We start from the raw sequence: 19,535 nt of genomic DNA, 5'->3' as shown, positions 1-19,535 counted from the left end.
TTATTACCACAAAACATGGAAAAATTGCAAAATTTTTATTTTCTTCTAAATATCAAGTAATTTTTAAAATTAGAGTTATCTTCCTTTGTCCATGACTATAGTTGAATCAACTACAAGCAATGCTTTATACAATGCAATGTTTAATTTTGACTTCCACTGATAAAACACAGATCAAGTTGAATTTGGGTAGTGTCACTTTAACCATTATTGAGTTATGCCCCTTTATAAATTGAAAAATTTCAAAATTTTTAATTTCCATTCTGTAATTTAAGTTTGCTCCAACCAAACATTATGAAACTTATACACAATATTCATTACCACAAAACTAAGATCAAGTACAAATTTTTTGTTTCCGTTTTCTAACTTTAGTTTGCCTCAACCAAATGTTATGAAACTTATACACAATGCTTATTACTACATAATACAGATTAAGTACGAAATTTGGTGGTGACACTTTTACCATTCTTGAGTTATGTCCCTTTATAAACATAAAAATTGCTGAATTTTTTCGTTTCCGTTCTCTGACTTTAGTTTGTCTCAACCAAATGTTATGAGACTTACACACAATGCTTATTACCACAAAACTCAAATCAAGTTCAAATTTGGGTAGCGTCACTTTACCGTTCTTCAGTTATGTCCCTTTATAACTATATGATATGCAAGCGGGGGCATCATCTGTGTCCACATGTTTTTAAATCTAAATTCATTAGCAATGGTTTTGTTTTTTTATATCTAAAAGGCCACCTGGCAACTACCATAACACATAGATTTACAAAGTACTAAATTGAAAATTTATGTAAACTGCCCTTTTATACACTGGGGTACATATTTTTCATTGAGGATAAGATAGTCCTTCCTACAATTTGTGATTTGCAAACCAATGCTAACTTTCAACATCTCTTTTTGGCCAGTTTTTTTAACTGTGACTCATTTCACAAAAAATATTTCGAGAAATAGTTCTTGTAAGTCAAGAACATTTCAGTATAACTTAAAACTTGTAAGTCAAGAACATTTCAGTATAACTTAAAACTTGTAAGTCAAGAACATTTCAGTATAACTTACGACCAATTTTTTTTTGTAAGATATTTTGTGAAAAGAGCCCCTGAAGAATCTTTTTTTTTTAGCTATTCAAATACATTTTGTGATGGGTGATTGTCAGGTGAGCAAATCAGTCTAATTGGAGCCTATAAAGTCTCAAGATTTTTTGAAGGTCATACAAACAAGTATAAATTTTCCAACAATATAAATAAATTTTATCTTCAACTAACCAAGCAAAAGTAGAAGAATACTCTGTTTGTAATGTTCATGTAATCGTATAAAAAACTGCCCCCTTAAACTAATTCATCTGGTGCCTGATAACTAAATACTGTGAAGTCTGATACTGAGCCTAAGTGTATGTAATCAAAAAATAATATGATCAGTCAAATTGTTGACATTTTTATTTTATCACTTCATAGCAATTTAGATATGTGTTTTGATATTATCTCAGTATGTTCATAGCTAATTTCTTAAGATGTCACACTGCAAGGTCAATCTTGTTGACAGTTTAAATCATGGAGGGTTAAATTATCGTCAGTTTTATATAAAAAGGTTATCATTTTTCAGTGCAGTAAATAGCTTTTAATAAAAAGACATTTTCTTGCATTCATGATATAGTGTTGATATATTTGTTTGCTTTTACTATTAATAAATTATCCACAAAATGTCCAATTAATGAATTTGTGGTAGCTTATCTTGCTGTGAATGGATATAATATATATAGTTAAGTGGCAATAATCATTTATCAAATGCTTATTGAAGTCACTTTTTTTGTTTCTCATGAAGAAGTTTTATGAGGAAATATATTTGTGATCTTGACTAATACTGTCTACATTATTTTTATTGAATATGAAATATCGGCACACAGCCAAACTCAATTTGTCCTTCAACTCACAAACATGAAAACGCCTTAACCGTTATTTAGGGTCAATTTTCCTCTTCCTTATCCTTCTAATATAAAACAGGGAGATGTGATATGATTGGCAATGAGACAAGTTCACAACTGCCTTCAACAATGAGCAAAACCCATAAAACAAAGGTTAGATTTAAGGACAATATTTACAATCTATATATAGTCTGTAAAAATAAACCACTTTTAAAAAACTTTTTTTATATGTTTGTAGATTGTAAATCAGCTACTGCCACAGAAGAAGTAATGAAAAGATGTCATGGTCGTAATCACTGCGTGATAGAAGCTGAGGAGTATGTGTTTGGTAACCCATGTCCTCCGGGTGTACAAAAATACCTTTCCATATCTTATACATGTGGTATGTTATACATATATAATATAAGATACTGTTAATCATTGTACATTATTATTCAATAACTCAATTAATTAGTTTTATTTTAGATGCATTTGCTGAATGTGAACACAGCTGACTTTCATGTGGGAAATTCCTGTTTTCATGATAAATTAGATTTGTGACCATTAGTGTAAATATATAAATTACATGCAAGGGTTATTTTTGCTGAGTTTTTCATTACATTAGGTAAAATGTGCAAAAATACCCCACCACCATGAAAAGTTGGAACAAGTCGACGATTTTGATCTGAAGGGTGCACATATTGTGTGAAGTGAGATATAACTCTCTTTTAAAAGTTTAGGCATTGATATCGTAAAAATATTCCATTTATAGTATATGGCAGATCCTGGATTTCTTTAGAAAAGTTGACCCAATATGTAACTGTCCAGTGATTTTATATTGTGAAGAAAAAGTTGTAGTCTCCATACAACATTTCCATTTAAATCAAAGTCTAAAGAAGGAAAAGACACATATCTGACTTCAATTACTGGTAAATTAAAATGCAAACAGGAACGTTAAACTTATTCTGAAGTGATCTTAATCAGAAAACTTAACATTAGGTGTTGCCTCAAACATAAAATTTAGGCATTTCATACAACACAAAAGTCTAGATAGTAAAATATGACATAGTTCACAAAAAGTAATATCTTTTCTTTTGCACTTATAATACAATTTGCATATTGTACAGATACAACGCTGATATTCTTTACTTATACAATGTTATACATTCATTTAAAATCATGCTGTTGAATATATTAGATTTAATATCCAAAAATTTGATTGAGCATATGTAAAATGAAGTTAATTAGCATCCATCTATACAAGTATTTCCTGATGATCTTCAGAATACATGAATATGTAAAAAGAATACCCTCAAGATGATAATTTCCTTACATAAAAAAACACCTCAGGTAAAACCAATGGAGGGATTATGAAATATTTTGTACTTGTACCGTATTACCTGATTTAAAGTTTTATATTAAAATTCCAACAACATCAAAGCAAACATGATTTGTATGTGAGAAATGTGAATCGTAGTTGATTGATTGGAGTTAAATTTTTGTTGAGAAGTTTGAGATTGTTGTTGATGAATTAAAAAATATTTTAACTCAAAGTACATAAAGAATGAGAAGTATCATTTTGTACTTTACAATGCATTTCATCATAATTTATCAGAATACAATGTTTATTTGTATGATTCAGAATGGAAAACAAATATTAAAGTACAGCCTGAAAAGTGTGATTCACAATTACGAAAAACTGGAATAACCTTCTAAAATGATACTCCCACGAATTTAAAAATAAACAGAAATAGGGTGTGGGTGAATGAGACTACCAAACAACACAACAACAACAAATTGACATCTAAAGGTCTCAAAAGGTTTTAAGCAAAAGACAAGGGGATAATGACTAGGAATTGAGTAGTAGGGACGAACCACTGGAATAGGTCACTAAAAATATAACTTTACTTGATTCATGTGATTATATCATAAGTATCTGATATGAAATTTTTCAAATCAAACTGGTGCCAGCAAAATGGGCATTTTGACATTTGCACCAAATTGATATTAAATAGTTTGTATACATGTATAATAAATACACTTATTAGAAGTACTTTTATTCATTTATGATGGATTGACCATGTTACTTTATAGTATAGAGCTTGAACTTTAGTTTTTTATTTCTATATTTGAATATAAACTGATCTGAAAAAGTTAAGTTTGATGTTGAAACAGTTTTAACAAAATAGGTATTATCAGGAGTCATCATTAACCATGGCAACAGGTACATGACTGAAAGGGGTAGTTGTCACATGTTGTAATATATGTCATAACTCATGACAAAGCATGTGATGCAAGCTAAAAATGTCTTTACATAGTACTTGTAAGGAGCTTGTAGAAATTGTAGAGAAAACACAGAAAACTGACATAAAGAACTCCCCAAAAATTCATGATCCTGTAACTATTTTTGAAGAGTTATACCCTTGGCATATGTTAAAAAAGAGGGACGAAAGATACCAGAGGGACAGTCAAACTCACAGATCAAAAATATACTGACAACGCCATGGTCAAAAATAAAAAGACAAACAGACAAATAATAGTACAGATGACACAACATAGAAAACTAAAGACTAAGCAACACGAACCCCACCAAAAACTGGATTTTCTGAAGCTTTCGACTTCAATTATTCATATTTTTGGAAAATTAAATAATTAGGGTTAAGTTTTATTTTTTCTAAATATATATTTTAAAAAACTTCTCAATGAAAAAAAAACAGGCTTTATGTTTTGACAATTCATCAGGGAGGTTTTCAGTGGTCAAACAACATTGAAGTGTTAACAAGCTGATCCCACATCTGCTAGCTTCATCATATAACCTACAGTTGTTTAGTAAACAACTATTTACTTCATCTGACACTTTTATGGCAGACATGCATTTAACAAGATGGAGTTACACTGCCTGCAGAGTGATGCACATGATCTGTCGAGCTTAATGAAAGATGGCTATCAACAAGCACTGATACAATCAGACAGTGTACATATGTCTTGACATCTTTAAAAGGTGTAATATTTCAAGTAGTTAATCCTTTACATTACCTTCATCTCTAGAGAAAAGAATCTTTGTGTGTGTGTTTTGCCTTGAGTAAGGGTTAATCTGTTTTACTGTTTGAACGGGAATCCCATTCTATTGTGATTATCATCCTATCTTCTTTTTCAATGAAATTATTTCCTTTGATGACATGACAGTGTATATTAATAATGGAATGATGTTTAAACATCAGATTTCTAATTCAATATGTATACCAGGATAACTGGTTAAGATGGCTATTGATAGAAAAATGTTTTAATGGGAGATATAGACCACCGGGTGTGCATCAACAGTGTTGAAATAAATTGCCCTGGATCAAATTTTGTAAGAAAGAGACAATTTTAATCTTCATCTTTTTTTAAATTGCTTTGCACTTGTTTTATTTTCTGAATTTCATGAAGAAATGAACAAAAAGAAGGAAGTGGTTTCAAGGCTATGTTGTGTAATTATATGTATAGCATAACAGGCAATTTAGTTTTTATGAATTTGATGTGACATTGTGTAATGAACCATTGCTGATATTTTTTTTACATTTTTTGTGTAAATTGAATGAATAAGAACAGATCCAAAGTATCTGAAAAATGTTGGCTTATTTATTTGATGCGTTAAAATTTATTTTCATGTTTATACACAAATATTTCCTTCATTTTGATATTGAGCAGAATATATCTAGAGCAAGATTTTTTTTTTTTCAATTTCTTACAAGACCAGGATATTCATTTCCGAAATCCTCCAGATCCCTCTCGTCTCCATTTTAGCTCACCTGACCCGAAGGGCCAAATGAGCTTTTCTCATCACTTGGCGTCCGTCATTCCTCATCGTCCGTTGTCGTCAACTTTTACAACAATCTTCTTCTCTGAAACAACTAGGCCAAATTTAATCAAACTTGGCCACAATCATCATTGGGGTATTTATTTTAAAAAATGTGTCCAATGACCCTGCCTGCCAACCAAGACCTGACAAAATCTTTCAAGCCATTAGCAATATCCAAGTTTGGTAGTGCCCCATGAACTGAGAAAGACCAACATTGATGTTTCAGTTCAGTAGTTCCAAGATTAAAATCACAGAACCTATGTCATTGAATAGACACTTAATTTTAAATCAATAGATTGAAGGTTAAAGTTTACAGCAGCATTAAATAGACTGAAATTTTGCCATTTTTTATTGTTTTCTCTAGTTTGACATAAATTGTCAACAGACTTAACTAAAAATCTGTTCTTCTCCAAACTCATAAAGATTGCAACTTGGCTTATTGATCCATGGTGTTTCTTGTATTTTTTATTGTCTTGCCTGCTAGGATAGCCACAGAATGGGAAACATTGGGATGCTTATCCTGGAATTGCGTAAACTATTTGTTTAAAGCTTTATATTTCACAACTAAGAAGAACTGGATACTTGTAATAAGATTTAACTTAAAGACTTTCATCATAAATTTCAACATAATCAGAAAAAGGAGGAGAGACATTTCAGCATGTGCACTATTAGTAATTCATCAAGTGAGAAGAGTGGTTCAAGAAATGTAGTTGTAATGTAGTGAGCACAGCTTCTGTGTAATATCCATGTAGTTTTAAAAAATGTTTTCTTTTCAGTGCCAAAGAAGATTTTAAAGGACAGATTAAGACACCATGGAAAAAATGGTTTTCACAGAAAGAAAAAAAGAAAGAAGAAAAAGCCAGATAAAAAAGAAACAAGTTCAAGCATTCCAGAAACTGTTACCTTTATAGAAAAAGTGCTAAATACTGAGGCCCCTGTAAATAATAATAATAATATGTATCCAGCAGGTAAATTTTTCTTTAATTTATTGATATACACACAAAAAAACAAAAAGAATGTAGGGTCTCTATGTCTCGCTCCCATGGATGCCAATGTCTCATTCTGAATATGCATGAAATATTTGCCACTAGGCATTTTGCAAACCACACTCAACCATCCAAATAGCCAATATTAGATATTTGAAAAGGACTGACAACTCCATTGCCAATAAACTGTAGACACTACTCAAAGGAAAAAAGGGAACAGTGGCCAAGCTGATACCACTGTGAAGGTGAAACATTCATAGGTGGCACATGAGAGGTTTCTAGCACATTTTCCTCCATCTGTCTTCTGTTTATTTATAAGAAGATGTTAGCATAAGCAATTTTATTGTATATAAATCCAAGTAAATATCATAACAATATTTACCATTCATTAGTTACCTCCATTAAAAGTCTTTAGTGGGATGCTCTCCTTACACATAACACAACATAACTTTGTATATATTATACTATTTTTGTCTTATCTATAACTTCGAATAAAGTTGAATGATAACTTGACATACAGCATGAATTTGTTCATCCAACCATCAGCCATTTATCCTTTCATCCATATATTTTACCAACTATTTACATGCATTTGTAGTGATATTGAAGATGTGTAATTAAGGGGAGATAATAAAAAGAGAAAACTGGAGTAAATTTTAAATGTCTTTCAAATTTGTTATTCAGCACCAATTCATTTATCCTACCATCAGTCCATTTATCCTATGGTTTATAAATGTTCCAAATTAGGCATGCTATGAAGTGATTATAAATGCATTTTAGTAATATTCAGGAAAGTAATTAAGGGGAGATAATAAAAAAGAACACTGGAATAAATTTAAAAAATCAAATTTGTCTTCCAGATGATGCACAGCAACAAGACCTTGTGAGGAAGGGAGAGTTGCAAGTAAATCCAAACAAATCCTCCAAGACTCAGGAGGAGGAGGAGAAATCCAATATCTCTACAGTGCTATGTATAAATACTACAATCAAATCTACAGTTAGTCAGGGAAACAATGGTGCTATTGGACTGGTAACGGACTGGTTCAATTCTTTTTACTTCATCTCTAGTAAGTAACTATGTTGTATGATTTTTATGTCTCTAAGATTTGAAAATGGAGTTGATTGGTTAAAATAAACATTAATACATCACAAGAATTTTAATAGTAATAGAAGATAGACATTAACACTTTATAAGAACTTATAGTTAAAAGAATATAGAGCAACGAACGAATTCCGTAAAAGTATGTAAAGATTTATGGTTCAAAGTAAGGATAAATATCTAAATAAAAATAAGGAGATGTGGTAAGATTGCCAATAAGACAACCCTCCACCAGAAACCAAATGATGTAAAAGTTAGCAACTATAGGTCAACATACAGCCTTCATCGATGAGCAAAAAACATACCACATAGCAATCTACTTAGTTCTCTTTTTTTTTTTTCCCTAATAGCATAATATTTAATTAATTAAACTGTAAAAAGAAAAGAAACAATTTTTTGTGTGAAAAATAAAAAAGTGATTTTACAATTTATTGAAATTACCAAAACATTAACTTGTGTGTTCTATTTACAGAAAATGAAGAAAAAGCAATTCTTTATCTTGTGATTGGTGTTTGTTTTGGAATAATTTGTCTCTTAATTGTGGTTGTGATAAAACTGATAATCAGAAACAAACGTCAACGTAAATCAAAGCTGGACGTAACGGACCCAGTACATAGTAATCCACCTCCCCCACCAAATCATACCGAGGTTCCAACTATGTCTCGGACTGACTCTGTAGACAGGATAGAAGTTGTTAGGTTTGAACCTCGTGGAACTTTTAGAAATGGTGAACGTTACAGACCACGTAGCATTAGAAATCTCGATAGTGACGATCCATTTGATTCTCCCCATGTAGATCATGGAGATCCTTTTCAGCGACGAGGGACATTATTAAGTCTTGATCAGAATGACAGAGTGATAAACAACTATTATGGCTAAGTCACATGATATTAAGGTGCTCTTTTTTTAATCTGTGTAACAGTTCAGATTGTAATGTAGTGATTGGAATGTTATAGTAAATGTGTGCAATGATCTGATGTGAAAACTATATCTGAATATTTGATGGTTGTAGCTTGATCAAAACTTTATTTGTACAAGTGACTAAAAGTTCAAATTTGGAGTTTGTGTATGCATTGATGGATATTTCATGTTTTGTTTGTTACTGTGTGTTTGGAAATATTTTTAACAAATTGCAATAATATACATTTATTTTAGGGTAACAAAGAAAGTTTACATGTATTTGAGAAGCATCTTAAATTTTTTGTTGTTGTGTATCTACATTTTCTGTCTTCAAATTTTGTACTTTTCAAAAAATATTCTTTTGTTATTTATCATTACAAGTATGCAAGACAATTCAGATCTAGTTGAAGTTTTTTAGTTCATTCAAGACATTCTTAAAACTGTTAATTCAGATTTTTTTTTCAATACATGAGTTTAGTATCAAGAAACCTTAAACTTAAATTTTAGCATTAATTTTGTCAGAAGTTTTTTTCATAGAGAGTAGTTCTTATTTATTCATGTAGGTATGACCATGAAGTTAACATGAGGCAATAAATGTCAATATTTTATACATTAGTTAAAAGATACCATGAAATATATGTGACAACGAATACAAGAACTCTATACCTCAAATGAAAATGTCTGATTGAAAGAATGTTTTATAATCTATATTCACCATACTGTCAATGGCTGTATCAAATAAAGGGCAAACTGTTAATTCCGTTCTTTTAAAACTATTTAATAAATATACATGTACAACCAAAGTTCAATGTTTGAACTACATACTATGTATTTTGCATTTAGATCTAGAGTAGATATGGAAATAATTCCATATAATTTGAAATAGGGCAGTGTATTTGAATACAATGTGTTTTGGACTTTGTGAGTCTCTTTCTTAGTTAGAAACATATTTGACCCCTGCTGCTGTGTTTCTAAATAGAATTATTTTTGGGTTTACAAAGGGATCATGTCTACCCTCTTCTTTTTGTCAAAACTATTAATTTGTTCTGCCTTCTTGTTTCCATGTCATACATTCACAATTTATTGCCCATTTCCTAAAGTTGTTTTGGCCATGTTGCAACATCACTTCAACATCACATCTTTAAGAGCAGATTCATAGCTGATACATGCATAAAAGATAGGTCAATACCCTTTATTTGTACTGCATTCTAGGATTTAGTATATTCTTCACATACCATAATTTAAGTACCTGTGACACAAATATGATGTTCTGGCCTTGACTAAAGTATCTCATATTGAAATGGCTTCCAAGTCTAAAGTTTTGTAGTACAGATTTTGATCTGTGTAAAGCTTCACACAACTGTTACCCATGATCAAAGTTTGTGTTTTGACCTTGATACAATGTCATATCTGTAAGGCCAAGGTCAGATAAAAAAAAAGAATCCGGTTAGGGCAATATTTGTGTACTATGTTCTTAGATCCAAATAAAACCTCGGTGAGTAAAGTTTAAGAACCAAGGTCAAATTAGTTGGTTAAGGTTACAGCAATAACGCTTGAAATAATGTCAGTCTTATCAAATTTCGTTTCATTTTGCTAAAGCAAATGGTGGTGAAATCATTCTACTGTAAAACAGATAAAAAAGATTAAGTTTGATGTAACATCTCATTTTGTGTTTTATAATATGAAATTCTATTTTGTGTATGTTGTTATATGCATGTATGTTATTTATATATGTGAATGAACAAATTCTTCCATTTTACATTTAGTTATGGCAGCATTTTTATACATATCTCACTGCTTTTAAACTTTATATATTAAGATCATTTTAGCTTATTTGTTATGAATTATGAAAGAAAGTTTTTAAGTACATTAAATTTTATTTTATGTTTACAGTTTTTGCAATGTATTTCTATTTTCATTTCATGATGTTTTTTTACCAAAGCTATTTTATAAAATATTCTACACAATAATTTTTTTCATACTTTAATGATGTCACTGAGCAGTTTCTCTTGCAGTTTAAATCATGAAAAAAATACATAACTTTAAACTATTTGTAATGTTGACTAAATTTCATATTTTAGATTTTATTAAAGTTATGTTCTTAGTTGGGACGTAAAAATAATTAGCATAACTAGTTCATAATTTCACAGTTTGTTTAAATATAAGGTTGTTCATGTATAAATTTGAAATAAAAGCTATTCATAAATGAGGTTACTTTTTACGAAGATTTTATTATATATTAAAAAAAACATATTTATGAAAACTTATTATTTGAAATTGATATAAATTAGTAAAAATAAAGGTAAATTGGTTTGCTTGGTTTTTTTTTACAGTTGAAATATTTGAAAAACATGAATAGAAAAAAAAATGTTTGAGTTTTAGTAAGAAATGATAAGGGTAGAGAGTTGTCCTAGATATGCATGAAATATTTGTCACTGGACATACAACAGTCATTCAATCAATCATTTAGGATAGAAAGAATGTTAAAAAATTTACAAATTATATAGATGGAGCAATATCTGAAAATATTTTTGAATTAATGAAACAGGATAATTTTTTTTACTGCTGATTCGGTCATCATCAATGTTGTCATGCATTTTGTAAACAGGATGCAATTTTTGAATTCATAAAAGGGGGAAATTTGCATTACTGCAGATTTGGTCATTATCATCATTGTTGTAAAACACTATGTATTTAACTCTTATATTAGAACTTTCTTAAGATAAAAAATGCCTATATGTTATGTAATGGTAGCTTATTGTAAATACACTAATTTTCACACCAGGGCACCTATTCATCTATCTACTAGTCAGGTCTATGAAGAGTTACCTGCCCATTTTATGAAATCATTTTTGTTATGTATATATTGTACAGCCCATTAATTTATATTTATATATACAAGGATGCAATATATATATATTTTTGTGTATTTTGAATTAAAATTCTGTTAATGAGTATTTCCAGTTGAAAAAATGCCAATGTTTATTTCTGAGTATGAATGATTTAATCATGCACCAATTTTAAACTAAAGGATACCATGTCCTGCTCACACTATCACATTTGCATGTTCAGAGAACCGTGAAATCTTGCATATAAAAACTGATTTAGCATATTATTTTAAAATTAACATCATGATGAACATAAGTACTCAGTTTTGAGTTGATGTGACCACAAAAATAACTTAAAAAAAACTTGAACCTATCTTAAACCCAACTTTTAACTGATACAGAACTGACGGACAAACACACAGACCAGAAAATAATTCCCCTCTACTATCGTAGCCCGGTAATAAAAAGGGAGATCAAATTTAATTATATCCTAATATTTATAAGTTAGAAGAAAAGATATCTTAGTTAACTCGCAAACAAATATTCTTGTTCAACTTAGTCTCAAAACCAACTTTTTTTCATAGCTTCTTAACTTCTTTCCCACCAAAACAATTTCATAGTACAATGATTTACAAATAAGATTCCTTTCATGCTATTGCAAATTAGGTCTTCCACATAGATGATGGCATGTCTTGTTCTATGCTTGTATTGGGTGTTTTATACAATGTGTTCAGTTAGAAAATCACGGGTATCATATTCTCAGCTAAATAGATATATTATATTGCTTCTCAGGCCTTTGCTTACTTAAATCACTAGTAATGGGGCTTCAACGATATCATTTACAACACGATAAAATACTTTCTTTCTTAGGGATTTGTTAGCATTATTCTAGATAACTGACCTTTGATCTTGAAACTGGTTGGTAGGAGTGGACTTTGTAAACAGAATGTTGGTAGAAAGTGTCAATAGACTGAATGAACATTTATCATGGATGACAAATAGTGGTTTAGGATAAATTTTGTGCTATTACTAAGGAGTTATTTTATGGAAACTCCTTCACAGAGGAATTAAATATAATTCATTGAGGATAATTTGATTGTTATTCTTATAGTATATAATAAAACATAGCCACCACCAGGGAACTAAAATTATTGATGAGGACCCTGTGGGAAATAAATGCAAGCATCGTCTATATGATATAATGGTCCATTCATAGACCAAATTAATCTGAATGATTCCTCTAACATTCAAGGAACAAATTGAATTGGGTCAATTCAACCTCCTTGGAACCATTAGTTGATTTTGTTTCTGGGACATGCATAGAAAACAATGCACACATCTTTTTGTATTTGTATTGAACCTTTCATTTAATTTTGTCTCGCCTGTGACGAAAGTTGCAGTATGCAAAACTTTGGTATTACTATCAGGCGGTGGCAGCGGTGGAGTATACTATTTGTATAAAGCTTTAAATTCCAGAAGGTAGAAGACCTGGATGCTTCATATCTTGTATACAGATACCTTATGTTACGAAATTTCCGTCTGTCATATGTCCATTGTCCTTGACCTCATTTTCATGGTTCAATGATTGCTTGGAAAAAAAATATTTTTTTTTGTCATGTGAACTTCTCATTTATTATGAGTAATAGGATAATTATATTTGGTATTTGGGTTCCTTGCAACATCTACATGTCAGCCAGACAGGGTCACCTTACCTTGACCTCGTTTCATGGATCAGTGTTCAAGGTTAAAGTTACGTGATTAGGTCCTTTTCACAAATACTATAAGCTGTAGGTCAACTGTATGTGGTGTATGGAATGATTGTAATGGGTACATGTCAGTTGGCAGGTTCATATGACCTTGACCTCATTTTCATGGTTCATTGGTCAATCTTATGTACTTGTGTTTTGGTCTGTTTTTCAAATACTATAAGCAATAGGTCAACTATATTTGGTGTATGGAATAATTGTAAGGTGTACATGTCTGTCTGGCAGGTATCGTCTGACCTTGACTTCATTTTCATGGTTCATTGGTCAATGTTAGGTTTTGTGTTTTGGTCTGTTTTTCAAATACTAATAGTAATAGGTCAGCTATATTTGGTGAATGGAATAACTGTAATGTGTACATGCCTGTCTGGCAAGTACAATCAGACCTTGACCCCATTTTCATGGTTCATTGGTCAATGTTAAGTTTTTGTGTTTTTGTCTGTTTTTTGGTCAAAAATAGGTCACTCTGAAATAATTTTACCATCATGTTCCATTGTAGTTCAGGTAGAGGAAGAAGAGTGCTTGATGTGATAATTTTTTATCATTTTTACGACTTTGTGTCTCAAAGGAGCTGAAGAAAATTGTTCAATTAGATGGCCTGTGCATTATTAATTTCAATGAACAAGCTAAAAAATTCCAAAGACAATATAACTCTTGGCATTTTTTTGTCAATCTTTTTTTCACTGCTACAGATTAGATTATGAAGGTTTGGTACATTTGTTGAACATTTTATAGTAATACAATCAAATTATACATTAATTAGTTTTTTCTTCAGAGAAACATAAAAAAAAACAAGATACCTCCATTTGAAAAGAATCAATATAACAAGTGCTGTCAATTGTTATTTTTACTTTATTATGTTGAAGAATGTATGTATTGTATGCATTTCATTTTGTTTTTAGTGAACTATTAACAAGTTCATATGATCTGCTTTAAATGTTATATTATACATGAATGTTATTTTCAATGTAACATTTTTACTGGCATGTTATTTTCAATGTAACATTTTTACTGGCATGTTATTTTCAATGTAACATTTTTACTGGCATGTTATTTTCAATGTAACATTTTTACTGGCATGGTACTTCCAATGTAACATTTTACATAAAAATAACTTAAAATGTAATGTTATACATGTATGTTACGTTCAATGTAACATTTTTACTTGCATTTTACGTTAAATATAACTTTTTTACTTGCATATTACTTCAAATGTAACATTTTTACTGGCATGTTACTTTCAATGTAACATTTTACAGCAGAGTGACATGAAATATCATATTTTACTTGAAAGTAACTTTATATGTAACATTTTTAATTGCATGTTACTTTCAATGTAACATTTTACATCAAAGTGACTTAAAATGTAATATTTTACATGCATGTTACTTTTTAATGGCTTTGAAGTTTTGTATTTTGCATTTACATAAGGACATTTGAAAACTAGGGCCATTTTATATTTCATGTTGTATATGTATGAAAGTTGTTATGCATTAATTAAAAATGATATACTTTGCACAACATGTTGTTTTCTTACTTTGAAAAAGTTAAATCAAACTGAAAGTATCTACTATACCACTGCAGGTGGACCGTTAGTCCCAGAGGATATCATTAGCTCAGTAGTCGGTGCTTCTGTACTGGCATGATTTATTACTAAGTTTTCTTAAATTGTCCTTTGATAAATTAAGGAATTACTAAGATAATTAAGTTACAACTCCCCCATGCAAAGTTGACATTTCACGAATTTAGTGGTTCTTTTTATGACTCTTTTTTATGCCCCCACCAATAGACGAAGGGGCATTAAGTGTTACCCTTGACCGTCTGTCCGTCCATCCCTCTGTTCATCTTTTAGTCCGTCCTTAGGTCTGTCCCAAATGTATTTTCACATATTATAAGCAAGCTTGAGGGGGGGACATTTCTGTCCTCACACACATTCTTCTTTTATTATCATATAGATCTTCAAGTGCTTAGGTACTTATACTTCCTTGCCCTTCAAAATTTTGGGTTTGAGAAATCCAGATAAAGGTTAATCCAGGAAAGTGCTTCAGATGCACAAAATTTTAAAGTGTTCTTTTCAACATTCATTAACTGAATAACTGAAACCATGTGATGAAATCTTACTGCTGTAAAATATTTAAAAAAAAAACCAGAACCTGGTCACAGAAAAAAAATATTCACCAAGGCTTATTAAAAGAACTTGCGTCTTGAAGATGTTGACCTTTTGAAAAAAAAGGCAATGGTTCTATAATACACCAACAACCAAGCTCTATGCAGTAGATGTACCTTCTTGACTTGCTTCAGAGTCAGCAACAAATAGTGACAAACAGACCTAGATTTGAAAACTTGACAGGTGCCCTACAATTATAAACAGTGCAATGCAGAAATATAGTGCTTATCATAAAATTCAGTTTTTGTTGAGCCTGCGACTTCTGTCGCAGAAAGCTCTACATAGGTATAGTGTTCCTCCAGTGGCGGCGGCGTTAACTAATTTCTTAAAAGTTTAATATTTCAGAAGGTGGAAGACCTGGATGCTTCATATTTTGTATATACTAAGATGCCTTATGATATGAAGTTTACGTCTGTCATATGTCCATTGACCTTGATCTCATTTTCATGGTTCAGTGACTACTTGTAAAAAAGTTAAGATTTTTTGTTATGTTAATTTCTCTCTTATTATGAGTAATAAGATAACTATATTTGGTATGTGCGTACCTTGCAAGGTCCTCATCCCTGTCCGACAGTTTCCACTTGACCTTGACCTCATTTTATGGATCAGTGAACATGGTTAAGTTTTCATGGTCAAGTCCATATCTTAGATACTATAACCAATAGGTCTACTATTATTGGTGTATGTAACGATTGTATTGTGTACATGTCCAACTGACAGGTGTCATCTGACCTTGACCTCATTTTCATGGTTCAGTGGTTAAAGTTAAGTTTTCCTGGTTAATTTTGCTTGTTAGATTGGTCTCTTGTTTTGGTCTGTTTTTCTAATACTGTATGCAATTGGTCAACTATATTTGGTGTATGGAAATATTTTAAGATGGCAGGTTTTATTTGACTTGACCTCATTTTCACGGTTCATTGCTCAATGTAAAGTTTTTGTGTTTTGGTCGTTTTTTTTCTTAAACTTTAAGAAATAGGTCAACTATATTTGCTGCATTGAATGATTGTAAGGTGTATATGTATGTCTGGCAGGTATATTCTGACCTTGACCTCATTTTCATGGTTCATTGGTCAATGTTAAGTTTTCCTGGTTAACTTTGTTTCTTAGATACTATAAGCAATAGGTCAACTATATTTGATGCATGGAATAATTTTAATGTGTATATGTCTGTCTGGCAGGATTCATCTGATCTTGACCTCATTTTCATGGTTCACTGGTCAATATCAAATTTCCATGAGATGGTCTGTTTCTTTTATACTATATGCAAATGGTGATCTATATTCGTTGTATGGAATGATTGTATTAAATGTGTACATGTATTTCCGGCTTGGTTTATCTGACCATGACCTCATTTTCTTGGATCATAACTTTTAATGTGATGCTTGAAGTAAAACTTGATATTTAGGACTATCAGCATAAAATCAATGGTCAGTAAAGCAGGCGAGACATTTCAGCGTGTGCACTCATGTGGTATTATAGTTACTTTTATCTGGTGTAAGTGGTATAAAGGTAACATCATTCTTTACCTGTTTTTTTATGCCCCCAAAAAAAATGTCGAGGGCATATTAATCTACCCCTGTCAGTCTGTCCATCCGTTTGTCTGTCTAGATATTGATATATGGTTTGTCCAGCTGTCTCATCCTAGTTTTTAAGCTACAGCTCTAATATTTTTTAGAACATTTCAACACATAATAGAGGTGTGCATGTCCACAGGATTTTGATTTTTTTTCAAATATTCTCAATATGCCAGGTATTTGGACTTAGTCATTTTTTGGTACTAGCTACATAAAGAGGTCATAGTTGTCCGGCTATCTGCTCCTACAGTTTTTGAGGTACAGCTTTAATATTTTGTAGATTGTTTGTACACATAATGGAAGTGTGCATGTCCACAGGATTTTGATTTTTTTTAATATTCTCAAAATGCTAGGTATTTGGACTTAGTAATTTTTTTGTACTAAAAATCAGAAAGGGGGCATTGGTTTTCCTGTTTGAATGGTTTATATTAGTCATTATTGAGGCCCTTTATATCTTGCTGTTCTGTGTGAGCCAAGGATCCGTGTTGAAGGCCGTACTTTGACCTATAATGGTTTACTTTTACAAATTGTGAAATTGGAAGGAGAGTTGTCTCATTGGCACTCATACCACATCTTCTTTTATCTATGTTAGATATTCACAAAAACCGGTAGTTGGACTTCATTTCCTTCTCATTTGCTATATAATTGAAAACATGGTTTGTGCTACTACAGTTTAATGTCCCTAATGCAATAAATAAGATTTTTTAGTATTTCAAATATTTAATCAATACTGGGAAGTTGAACTTGGTGACCACTGGAAATAGTAAGTTGAACTTGGTGACTACTAAAACTGGATAGTTGAAACCTTTTGGCTGGACATTCAGTCCTTCAAGTGTAGACATTCAGAATAAAAATAAAAGATAGATCATCATACATAGTGTTAAATTTATAATTTCTTATGGTCAGGCGGGTGCATCATTTGTCTTACAGACAGCGCAACAAATTCAAGGTGTACTTCAACATCACTGTTTGTGAAATCTACGGTATGTGGAACTATACTCATGCATATGCCAGAGTAGAGGGGGCATCGTTCATATCTAGTTGATAATTTTCTTAAATCATTTACTGAAAACAGGTGATGAAATCTTACTGTTGTCAAATGTTTTTAAAAAGCCAGAACCTGGTCTCAAGAGAGAAAAAATATTTCTCAAGGCTTATTAAAAGGACTTGCATCTTGACCTTTTGATTTCATTGTTTTTTTCACAACCATATACATACATTTTCTTGACTCATTTCCTGAAAACAGGTGATGAAATCTTACTGCTGTCAAATGTTTTTAAAAAGCCAGAACCTGGTCTCAAGAGAGAAAAATATTTACCAAGGCTTATTAAAAGAACTTGCATCTTGAAGATCTTGACCTTTTGATTTTATAATTTTCTTCACAACCATATTCATGCATTTTGATTTTTTAATTCAAATGAGAATTTCCAATTTTTATGGTGATGGAGTCGGTTGTTTAAAAACACAGGTCCAGACACAGGATTGGTCTTGTTTTGTTTACTTTGGTGTTGTTGGATTTTGTTTTCACTTGGTTATCGTGTCATCAGCTGTCATGAACTTTTTCTACAATCTTCTTATCCAAAACTACAGAACCAATCCTAAAAAAACTCTGCATGATTGATCCTTAAGGGTGTATCAAACAATAAATGTAAATTATATTTCAGTTCATTAACCAACTTTGCGTGTCATGGATAAAATTAGAACATACAGGTTAAATGCAAGTAACAGTATACTATCTTGAAAATGATAATACATGTATATTGATTGATTAATTGTTTGATGCTTAAGGGCATAAGATACAGTTTTGATCCCATGGTTATTTTTTTACGAAAATTTGCATACAAGCTACTTTTCACCTAGTCAATTCAAATATGTAATAAAAAATATACTTTCATGATCTACTTTTAGAGATAAATGGGGTCGAAATTTTAGACATTTACTCAAAACTTCGGTTTCTTGGACATTTTTATTCTTCAGGCAGACATACCTAACTTTTTTATTTCAAAGATAAACACAAGCAGACTTTTGTAAAAACATTTGGAATATCTTCTTTACATAAGTAAGCCCTAAATTTGTGAAATAATTTTTTTGGTAATATCAAATTATACTAAATTTTCATGATTTTAGAAATAAAACGGCCTATTTTGCAGTACATTTATCTAATTAAAAAAAAAATTCATCAGTGATTTTTTCATAAAAATTGTTAAAAATAATCTTCATACATATTCAAGCCAAATGCCATTTTAAAAAAGAGGGATCCATGTACCGGTACTTGTTTTCAAGCTAATGATTAAAATCAGTCATAAAATGCATCTTTTTCTGATATTTCATTTGTTTTACATTAGCACCGTCATAACCTCCCCTGTAAATGTATCGTATGCCCTTAACGTCCAGGGGATATCATATGGAGAAAATGTGGCTGAGTAAATGTGGCAGAATGTCAAGATCTACCTTTTTTTCTATTTTTTCCATAC

The 19,535-nt window shown here is 31.0% G+C and overlaps 1 protein-coding gene and 1 long non-coding RNA gene across 3 annotated transcripts in view; both read left to right on the top strand.

Moving 5' to 3' along the window:
• LOC127725597 (protein eva-1-like) overlaps positions 1–11,684 on the top strand; it is a 68,956-nt gene extending 57,272 nt beyond the window's left edge. For both annotated transcript variants that reach the window (XM_052232683.1, XM_052232684.1), the window contains 4 exons: positions 2,163–2,306; positions 6,521–6,712; positions 7,591–7,797; positions 8,302–11,684. In XM_052232683.1, the coding sequence (XP_052088643.1) occupies positions 2,163–2,306; positions 6,521–6,712; positions 7,591–7,797; positions 8,302–8,708 (950 nt within the window). In that variant the 3' untranslated portion in view covers positions 8,709–11,684. The remainder of the gene's footprint in view (positions 1–2,162; positions 2,307–6,520; positions 6,713–7,590; positions 7,798–8,301) is intronic.
• Positions 1–14,841, top strand: part of LOC127725880 (uncharacterized) — a 75,031-nt gene extending 60,190 nt beyond the window's left edge. Inside the window, exon 2 of the long non-coding RNA XR_007993250.1 lies at positions 13,598–14,841. This is a non-coding gene — a long non-coding RNA (uncharacterized LOC127725880). The remainder of the gene's footprint in view (positions 1–13,597) is intronic.
• The last annotated feature ends 4,694 nt before the right edge of the window (positions 14,842–19,535 follow it).

This window comes from Mytilus californianus, unplaced genomic scaffold, assembly GCF_021869535.1.
Source record: "Mytilus californianus isolate M0D057914Y unplaced genomic scaffold, xbMytCali1.0.p SCAF_15, whole genome shotgun sequence".
In the NCBI taxonomy this organism is placed as follows: Eukaryota; Metazoa; Mollusca; class Bivalvia; order Mytilida; family Mytilidae; genus Mytilus; species Mytilus californianus.
This window is presented reverse-complemented; position numbering and strand designations above follow the sequence as displayed.